The sequence below is a fragment of the Polyodon spathula genome, chromosome 10 (genome assembly GCF_017654505.1).
Source record: "Polyodon spathula isolate WHYD16114869_AA chromosome 10, ASM1765450v1, whole genome shotgun sequence".
Taxonomy (NCBI): Eukaryota; Metazoa; Chordata; class Actinopteri; order Acipenseriformes; family Polyodontidae; genus Polyodon; species Polyodon spathula.
This window is the reverse complement of record NC_054543.1, coordinates 8,094,033-8,105,123: the sequence shown is the minus strand read 5'-3', so window position 1 is coordinate 8,105,123 and position 11,091 is coordinate 8,094,033. Positions and strand designations below refer to the sequence as shown.

Below are 11,091 nucleotides of genomic sequence, written 5' to 3'. Positions count from 1 at the left end.
AAACCTTGGCCCCCATCAGCTTCACAGTTGTGCCCGTTTGCTTTGTGCTGGGCAAGGTTGCTCCAATGGTTTCTTGAAACTTGGCTTGTGTTTTTGATATCTCTACTTTAAATGGCTGGGCATGATAACTTGATGTTTTTTCACATTTCCAATGTGCTTTTGTTTCAGATATCACTTCTTTTTTTCACTTTATAACATGGGAATAGAAAAACTGTTCAACCTATATTGAGGAAATGTGTTGCCATTTGGATAGGGTAAATGTAAAAGTAGCCTAGTCTGTTGAAAGGGTTAAGATGTGAATCTGTGTAGTGTAGCGGTTATGTAGTTCGAGTGGAAGTATGAAGTATATATATTGAACCCGGTACACCCCTAAATAGTGATCTGATATTTAAAAGTACAATAATTGCAAGAAGCATCCATCTACCTGTAATTTTAGGCAACTTGAAAACTGAACAGAAATCATTATGCACGTACCTTACATATTGTTAATGCTGTGCTCCTTTTTACACAGAATAGTCCTTTAGTACAGTCTCCTCAGCTTAAGCGTCATGTAGCTGTCACTCACTGAAGCTGATTTTACAGGAAATACACAGATTCTATTACTGATTCTATTACTGACGCAAAGGGTTTTTGTTTTTTTTTGTTTTTTATCAGCGTATAAAGTTATGATACTCTTATACCAAATATGTCATATACATTGTTTTAATTGTGAGTCTATAAACGTTTATATACAAACAACATAGAAATACTGTATATAATTCATATGAGTACTCTATTTTGTAACATACTAATGAAAATGCATTTTTTCTTAATAACATGTACCGGGAAGTACGTTTTCTTAAAAGGAAAAAAGGAACTTGGTCAAAGCACGTCAAATTGTGCTTGCTCACCGGGGGTGCACAGTAGGGGCTCACAAATTCCAAGTATCTGGCACATCATAAGTTAAATATTTCTAATTCCTGGGACTGGGGGTAATAAGAAATTCCTGGACCCCGGACAGGTGGCAACCCAGAGACGGTGCTCTGCAACCCCATAAACAACACCACACATTCTCTCTATTCACTAACAGAGTGACCCATTCCGTTCCCCTTACAATACATGTAACACAGACAGGCGAGACAAACTGAACAGACAACAAGTCCCGCACAAAGCAATTGTGCAGGTCGTTAAAATATATTTTTTAATTTGAAAGTAAAAATATATGAAACCATGGTGACCTTTATGCACAAAAATCTTCACTATATACAGTTGAACAAGAACTGTTGAATAATTATTTTCAATTCGTACAGTATTAAATAGCAGTGTTTATACGATAGTGAAATAAATAAATATCAAGATAAATAAATATAATACATACATGTCTATGTATTTATTTATGTATTCATTTACTTCAATATTTATGGGGGGGGGGGGAGGTAAAAAAGAAAAACATAAATAATGATATTACTTATGAAATCTTTGGTTTATTATACGGGGGGGGGGGGGGGGGGGGGGGGGGGGGGGGGGGGGGGGGGGGGGGGGGGGGGGGGGGGGGGGGGGGGGGGGGGGGGGGGGGGGGGGGTGGGGGTATATAAAATAAAGATTGATTGATGAATTGATTTAGTTTATTTTTACTGTAAAATTTCTATAAGTGAGATAAGGCAGGATAAGCTTCCGGTCCTATTGATGTAAATTTTTATGAAACTACTAGAGACTCCAGGTCATTAAGTGATGACACTACAGTCTTTGTCTCAGAAGATGAGTCTTCTTTGATTATTATTATTATTATTATTATTATTACTATTATTAATCACATTAAGTTGCCATATTGCATGTATACTACGTTACAGTTGAATATTTTGTTAATTGCACAGTGCTCATGTTTACAATACTCATAGTGGTCAGCCTTTCCCTGCTGAGTTTCTTCCTGTTCTGTACTGCCTCCTACTGTTAGCTATTGGCATTGCACCCAATTGCACCCAATTGCACATTGCATAAACTGTTTCAGCTATCCAAGCTGCTGAAGTAATAATCATTTATTGTTGCTCAAAAAAGCTTAGTAATTTATTTTTTTTTAAGTATAAAAGTAAATTGGTTATGTTTTTTGAACAATGATGTTTCCTCAATTCCTGATGGATAGTTTCACCAAAATAAATAAATAAAAAACGCTTGTATACACTTCCATGTTTCTTATTTCCAGTGCATTCAATATCTAGTCGTGTTGGTGGTTATTTTTAAATGTGTCCGTATTCATGGACAGGGTTAAGTATTAATTATTGTTTACTTCATTTAAACCGTAACCTTGCTTTACACAGAGTTCTAAAAGCATGGAGTAGCCACTGAGTGCAGTGTGTAAAACATGGGAACATTCACCTCTATTTGACCTGACACTGGTTTCCATTGGCTTTAAATGTTACTTTATTCCCCTATAATGTTTTAAAACTTTTCTTAGGTTGGGGTCAGTATGACCTGACTTATTTATCTATGTAGTTTTGTATGCATAAAATGCTTTCACTTGATCTGTGGAAGAGAAAGTGTCAGGAACTGAAGACAATAATCCTCTGATGAGGCTGAATTTTATAGTGAATCTGCCACATGGCTTCTCCTTCAACACCAGCCCATTACTTCTAATGTGGATGAAACACTCAAGTCAAATGATGGAAATGTAACATAGGCAGCATCTCCACGTATGAATCAAGGCAAGCTGTCAAGAGAGGGGAGTGGATGAATGAGAGATTGGAGAGGGAAGGGGAAGGAAGAGGGGAGGAATGAGAAAAGGGAGAGGGCAGGAATGAGAAAGGAGAGAGGAGAGAGGAGGGAGGGGAGGAGAGGAATGAGAGAGGAGAGAGGAGAGAGGGGAGAGGGGAGGGGAGAGGCTATTCTCAGTGCTTGCGCTCGGCCCAACAAAGGGAGTTGACTGAGAAAGGAAACAATGCTGCCTCCTCACATTCTATTTTTAATTCCAGGTTCTTATTTTCTTCTGGGTGATCTCGGTCCCGGAGCTTCCCAAGGGGATGGGCCGGAAAATATTACAGCTGTTACTGGAACAGCAGAGCCAGATTGCAGGACATTACCACCTGGTACTTGAGAAAGCTCTACCAGACAGACAAAGTCATCTACCATGGCAATGCCCGGGTTTTATTACCATTAGAAAGTGGTAAACAGTGCCTTTACTGTGACTGTAAACATTTCAAATCTCGCATTTACTGTTTTACATACCTTTCTATTGGGTTGCTTTCCTTCTATTTCATCTTTAAAAAGCATTCTATATGAATGCTCAACTAAAGCGTGAGAAGACAGAACTCCGCCTGGAAGGGGCTCAGTTTTTAGAAGCTAACACCATGATATTAATGGCTGTGTGATTTTAGTTGCAAGAAAAAAGATGGCAAATCACCTCATGTGATCATGAAAACAAATGAAATGCACTCTTTACTAAATATATTACTTATATCCGGTTATCCATTGAGAGGGTTTTAAGTTCAAAGAAAGTGCGAATTCAATTCCAATATAAGACAATGTGTGTGGCATGCAGGTCCAATTTAGATGCAAAGATTTACTTTAAAATGCACGGTAGTTAAACCCTAAACGGTATACTTTTAAATTTTACGAAATAAGTTTTTTTAAAAAAAGAAAACTTCCTTCTTAAAATCAATCTGTAAGGAACTCTCAACACTCCTTTAAAGAGGGGCCAGTCATAATGTTGCAGGTGTTAATACGAGGTCAAGGGAATCGATTTTTAACCCTTGGTTAGTAGTCGTTTGAAAGACACTTTTAAACAAGTGCAGAGTGAGATCCTTCAGCAGCTACTACACTGCTGTAGATTGCACGCTCATTTTCTTTTTCAACAATCAATAGCTGCAAATATTTGACGTTTTGGTTTGTTTATTTTTGCAGACTGAAAATGTTTTGCTTTCGTTCCTTCTTTTGGGGTAGTTATTGTAGGGTCACCGTTGACAGCCACAATTAACCACGCTGGTATGATTCGACAGCGAGTTTGCACGGTGTTTAAACTGCTCCTATCCGACTATAGGTCTATGATCACAAGACAAGTGTGATCCCCCCTCCGAGATCACGTCACCGGTGTCCCAGGGATCGGATAAAGGCCGTCTGAGGGCCATAGCGCGACACAGAAGGATCTTAGAGGAGCTCTTCAAACAAGTGGAACAGGTACGTACTGTCACTGGAGAGCCGAGCGCCGCTATTAATAACGCAACGCAAACCTGCAGTGTGCTATATCTGTGCGGATAAACCCGTTTGCCAGCTGGTACAACAGTGCATGCTATACTCGATATTCTGTACAGATAAAATAACAAACAAACTTACAAAAAAACTAAACTATTACTTTTTTACAACTGCGTGTAGGAGGGGAAAAATACAAGCTTACTAGCTTATTTTTCAAAACACCAGCTGGGATGTCGCTTTAGTCAGTGAGCCGGTTTGTGTGACAAGACTAGTCAGCTGTCGATGTGTGTAGCGCTTATTGAGGCAAGTAGAAGAGTAGGCTACTGGGCTCTTCAACTTTTTGCAAGAGCGTGTTGGAGAGGCTACCGAGCAGGGAGGAGAAGGAGGGGACAGTGCACTGTTCAGCCGACCTCAGGGGTAGCAAACTACAACAGTACCGGTGTAACCAAATTTTTTGTCAAAATTTCATTGGTAGCTGTAACTAAAATAATTTAATATAATTAAAATAACTTATTTTCAAACTTAGTATCAACAACATGACAAATAGTATCGGATCTCACACCCGACAAATAGCTGTAATAATAAGAATAAGTGTGCTACTTTTGCAAAACAATTTTACAAATTTACTTGAAGTTACTTACAGTTTTGAGAAAATGCTGCGCTTCAGTGTAAAAAATGTGCGATTAGTGTATAGGTGCTTTTTTATTTAAAAAAAGAATGCAAGTCCCCCTGTAGCACACTTTAAAGTTCGTTAATAGTCTGTATTCAATATAAAACACATTAGTTACACGTGGGATAAAATGAAGGTTTACAAAACACGCATTTCATATCCAAAGACGGGTATTTGTTTTTGATGAGCATCCTTGCTAAGCAAGGAAAACTAAATGTAGGCATGCGTATTGCAAGGGGAAAAATAGTCTGGGATGCGCAGTATGCAAAGCAGGAACATTTGATAGAGAGCATAAATTGATGTGACACCGGTGTGCATCGTGTGAGATAGCGCGTCCCCTGTCAGACACGTTATCTAGGGGCCGCTATTTGGTGGGTAATACTTAAAAGTCGTATCCGGTACAATAAAATATCAATTCCACATTTACAAAATATTTAAGATACGGGCAGGTGCTGTGCTTTTTCAGTTATGCATGTTTTAAAACGTTTGTTTTCCACATTACAAGTTACAGTCAGTTACTGTAAAAAAATAAATTAATACAATCTCCACACGTACCATGGTAACATTGTATCCGTGTATGCAGCATTATTATTATTATCATTATTAAAATATTAAAACCTAACAGTCATGCTGTCCTGAGAGGACTGAGGAGAACGGTTCTTTACGTCACATGACGTGTGGAGGCGTGTTAAAGCCCACGGCGGTGAAGGGGTGCACTGTCTCTTCGGGGTGCACGATCGCATGCTACACGAAAAAAGGTGTGTTTAGTGTCACTGCAGAAGCCACAGTGAGACGGGTTAAACTTCCCTGAAGTCATTTAAAATACATTTCATATTGTAAAAGTAATCACATGTATGTTGTTCTTGTACAGAGTAACGTAGAAATTAGCCATGTCAAAGCCCTAAGTAGCTCCTGTGAAATGATTTAATAAACGGTTCCGGTTGTTAATATAAATAGCAGTGCCAGTCTCCATACTGCTCTATATGTCATTCCTATGATAAATAAATGATCAGAATTAGTTCATAGTGATTTGTATTCTACTTCTGTACGTGGATAATGTAATATATACAGAACAACTTCATACCAAATACTCAAATAGCATTTCATAGTAACGTAAAAAAAGGGAAAGTTGATACATAGTAAATATACTGGATGTGCCAGGGATACTATACTACAGTACCTTTCCTCATATTTTGAGGAAGACATTTTGCAGATATTAATGACTTTTATTTTGGATTCCAGTTGGAGTGTGATACCTGAACTCGTTCTTGGAATTGTCTTTAATCAGTATTCACGGCAGGTATTCAATACATCCGTTCATTAATGAGGTGATTTCAAAACAAGAAAAGCTGTCCTTCACTCAAGTTTACAATTGAGCTCCATTCAACAGCAATTAACTTCCACCCTGAGTGTTTGAAAGACGATTGGAAGAATATTTTCTACTCACCTGTAGTGGTGACCTTTTTACTACCATACTGAGGCTGTAAACTGACAGTTATGGTTGTCTGGTTTTAGTTTTGTACATTGCTGTCTGTCTGTCTGTCTGTCTGTTGCGTGCCTGCCTGCCTGTCTGCCTGTCTGCCTGTCTGTCTGTTGCCTGCCTGCCTGCCTAGCTGTCTGTTGTCTGCCTGCCTGTCTGTCTGTTGCCTGTCTGTCTGTCTGTCTCTGGTCACGTCTGAAATGCAGGTTCCCCCCGCGCTCTGAATCCCAGTAGTGCCTGCATGCCTTCCCTAGTGCGTAATGGGAGGAGACTCTGGATATATTGGGATTATAATGAGCCTTCCTTTGTGTTTGTTTTGGATAATGAATTGGGTGCAGGCTGTCTGACGGTGGCAGGAACACAGACCAGCGGTCTAACCCCTCTAAAGTGGCTCGGTCACAAGGTAATTTATAGGCACTTTCAGAATGGACTGAAAATAAATCAGTGAGATATGGAGAGGTCTCCCAGGGGCTAGCAGTTCAACAACCATCAGGAGACAAGAAGAGCAGTGAAATGATAAACTGTTTTCTGTGAGGTTACTGATTATTGGTTTTGTTACTGAAACACGCTTATCTGTAATCATATCATCGGCATTAATTGACATTCGTCTAAATCAAAACAGTGCCCTTGCTCCCGAGATGCATCGCTCCTCCTTTCTTTATCTGTAGACAACCGTCCTTAAAGAGATGCTATGGTGGGGAGGGGATTGTGTGGTAAGAGCCATGCGATTAAACTGGGCATCGGAGAATTACTTCACTCCCCCACGGGAGAGAACAGGCTTCAGTGCTTTATTTTAAAAAGCCAACAAGCAACAAGCAGGCTGAAAAAAAGAGAAAGAACTACTCATGAAGGAGAAAGACGCAATTAGTGGAAGTTAAAACATATTAATCTTCAGCTGATAATCAATAACCAAGTGTCATTATCGTCCAGCTGTTCCTCAGCAACATATAGAGATGAAAGGACAGAATAAATAAGATTGGCGTATTTTTATTTCTTCATGTGGACTGAAGGAGAAGCACTGGCAAGAGGTTCTAAGCAATTCCCGAATTCAATCTTTAAAACCAGGTAAAGAAAGGCTATCGAATTCCATCTTCATACTGCGATGGGAACAGTTCCACATCTTCAGGAGTTGAAGTGACCACCTCGAAATGCAGCTGGAGATCAGAAAGTTAGGGATTTGAATTAACAATACAGTACAGTCTAGTATCTCCAGAGATTATAGGGTTTTATACATTTCTGCTCAGAGAGATTTATAAGCTCTTAATTGTTGAGTTTCTACTGTTCACTTGAATGTCTTATTCCAGTTATACAGTTTTGACCCCAGTCTTTTTCACAGTTCAGTAACTCTACACACAGTGCCTGCAATTTATCCCCAAGGCAAGTTTCTTGCACATGCACATTTGTACTGTAATCAGTTCTGTTGTAAGTACCTTGGACAGCGTGATGTGTCACTATAGACTAGGTGGTGCAGTGCCAAGTCACTGTCTTTCAAGTGTTTGCTTTGTTTATTTACCACTATATACACACACACACACACACACACACACACACACTCACACACACACACACACACACACACACACACACACACACACACACACACACACTCACACACACACACACACACACACACACACACACACACACACACTCACACACTAACACACACACACACACACACACACACACACACACACACACACACACACACACACACACACACACACACACACACACACACACACACACACACACACACACACACACACTAACACACACACACACACACACACACACACACACACACACACACACACACACACACACACACACACACACACACACACACACACACACACACACACACACACACACACACACACACACACACACACACACACACACACACACAACACACACACACACACACACACACACACACACACTCACACACACACACACACACACACACACACACACACACACACACACACACACACACACACACACACACACACACACACACACACACACACACACACACACGTATTACTTCACCTGAGTAACAGCTTTGCAAATCTGTCCCAAAGTGTCTAAATCCACATTACTCTACTCTTACTGAGTTAGTCAGTATATGACAAGCCAAACTAGCCTCCACCCACCACTCAGTATATTGACTTTTAACAGTCCGTTCAGCCAATCAGAGATTAGCATAGCATTGTGGCGATCAATCACAATACACCATGATTCCACTCACATGCATTAAACCTACAACCAATCACATTTGAGCTACACTTCATATGGTCCTGTTCTCAATGACTTACATATGCTGCAAATTCTAATAAGAGGTTGGGAGGTACAGGGCTAGCGTGAGTTTTGAACCCCACTTTAAATACTCAGCTCTACTAACTGTAGCATTCCATCTGGAATTGTCTTGCATGAATGCAGTAGCTGTAAATTTCCAAACTCAATGTTCAGTCTGAAAATGAGTTTCCATTGGAAAGGTCAGATTTTCAGGTTTGAGAATGCTGGCATTTGCATCAACTGCGTTCAAGCTCTGATGAGACTTCTCTGGATGGCAGTCATGTGCGCTGTTATCAGGGCAGCCTGTACTCAGAGCTGGCTGTCTTTAGAGCACAAGCCCTTCTGTTTAATTTCATTCACTGGTTCAGAGATAAAATACTTAAGTGCTTAAGATTTTTAATTGTTTTTCTGTGCTATAATTTCTATGTAAAAAGCCTGTGTGTGTGTGTGTGTGTGTGTGTGTGTGTGTGTGTGTGTGTGTGTGTGTGTGTGTATTTAAAAGTTTTAAGTGCTGATACTGGAAAGCCGACAAGGGAATGCTAGTGTGTTTAGCCATAGAAAGTTGACATGTACTGAGCACTGCCCCTATAGGGTTCCAAGCGAGGAGACAGCCCCATATGGATGCCAGCATTGTCCCTATAGGCATCAACCAGGGGGACAATCTCATGTAGATGCCAACACTGCCCCTATAGGCCTGAAGTGGGATGACAGCACCCTATAAATGTTCCAATTGCCCCTCTTAGGGACCTTGCAGGTGATAGCCCCCTATAGATGTCAGAACCGCCCTCATGGGGCCGATACAGGGTGACAGCCCCATATACTGCCCTTATTGCCCAAAAGAGCGCTAGCAGGGTGACAGCCCCCTGTGTATATCTTCCTCCATGCCCAATCATGACATTTAATAGGGACCCTCAACTGAAAACTGAGGAGAGGGCAAATCGAAAACAAGAACAAAAAAAGTGTACGGCAGTGAAAGTAAATGCTTAATGCATGTTCCCTGTAAGTATAATGGGTGTCTCCCAACACAACAGCGAAATTCCACTTAAACACATGCACCCCCTCACCTTGGGCAAACACTGCTCTCCCCAATTTAAGACCCTCTAAACTAATACCAGGTGCTTGATTTGGAGGGGGTTGATTTGGTCAACCTGTACAAGCTACAGTGTTTTTATGAATGTTTCTTTATTACTGTATCCCTGAACAAACCCCCACAACACGAAGCAACAGGGGTAAGCCCTACCTTTACCAACCCAGCACCCCAGTACCTCCCAGTAGCCCGCCCATTGAAATAATGAAGGTTTCTGTTAATTGGTTGTTTCCTTAGCCTGTGTGATACCCTGGAGGGAGGGGGGGGGTGCATCTGGGGGTGTCTAGAAGAATCTGTTGGCCTTAGAAGAGTCTATATTAGCTGTGTGATTCATGGAGGCTTTGCATTCTGGGTGTCCCATTACACACCTTATAAGGGTCCCCTAGATGGGAGTGCTATCACTTTCTGTTCCACAGCAGAAGGGTGCTATTCTTAGGCTCTCACTTCAACCCACCCGAACAGGCAAGAACTCTCTTTCAATCTGCTTTTAACTTTTCGGCTTTTCTTTTTTGTGTTTCTAAAAAATGTTTTAATCAAATGCAATATAAATATATAAATTATTATTGTTTATTTATTTATTTATTTATTGTTTGTTTGTTTGTTTGTTTAACAGTGGCTCCTTGGTGCCTGCCCCCCCATTTATTTCCGAGACTTGGGAGGAGAAATTGAAAAAAAAAAAAAAGACAAACCACATATAGGAAGATTTATTAATTTTTTTGGGAGAAACAATATGAGCAGTTACAAAGTGACCCTTTCCGGATCTGCCCCGTGGGGCTTCCGACTGCAAGGAGGAAAAGACTTCAACATGCCGCTCACCATCTCCAGGGTGAGTGGAACGGATCTGAACTTACTCATTCATTCACAAAGATACCCTTAGAAAAGTTTCTCATAATAAAAGCACAGCAAAGTGTAATCAAGCACAGTGAAAGCATAGGTAAGCATTGTAAAGCACTGAGAGGTACGGTAAAGCATATGGTAAATGCACAGTATAACCAAAAGCATAGGGAACAGTGCAAACTTACTGAACAAACTTCAGTGCAAACTTGCTGAGCAAACTTACCACAGTAAAATAAGTCTGTTTGCATAATGTCTTGTGATGCTTCCACATCAAAGACGCTGCACAGCGCACTATTAACAAACCCTGAATGCGTGAGTTGTTTTTTTCAAAGTCGGTCTTAATACAATCAAGTTTGATATTTATGAACCCGCTAATAGTCCAGAACAGTTTCAGGAATGTCCAACTTGATCTTCTTGACGAAAAAACATTCTTTAAATAACTTCCGAGTTAAAGCTTTGGGAATGGAGCCTGCATCAGCTTGAGTAGTCGGTCTATGCATAGAAATATTGTAATCAATACATTATTATTATTATTACACATTGAGTTTTGTC

General features: G+C 40.4%; 1 protein-coding gene across 4 annotated transcripts in view; it reads left to right on the top strand.

Moving 5' to 3' along the window:
• Positions 1 to 4,051: 4,051 nt before the first annotated feature.
• Positions 4,052 to 11,091, top strand: part of LOC121321775 (LIM domain-binding protein 3-like) — a 31,976-nt gene continuing 24,936 nt past the window's right edge. The window contains exons 1-2 of one of the 4 annotated variants that reach the window (XM_041260942.1): positions 4,052 to 4,146; positions 10,316 to 10,528. In XM_041260942.1, coding sequence (XP_041116876.1) covers positions 10,433 to 10,528 — 96 coding nt within the window. In that variant the 5' untranslated portion in view covers positions 4,052 to 4,146; positions 10,316 to 10,432. The remainder of the gene's footprint in view (positions 4,147 to 10,315; positions 10,529 to 11,091) is intronic. The other 3 variants (XM_041260938.1, XM_041260939.1, XM_041260941.1) reach the window with 3 other exon arrangements.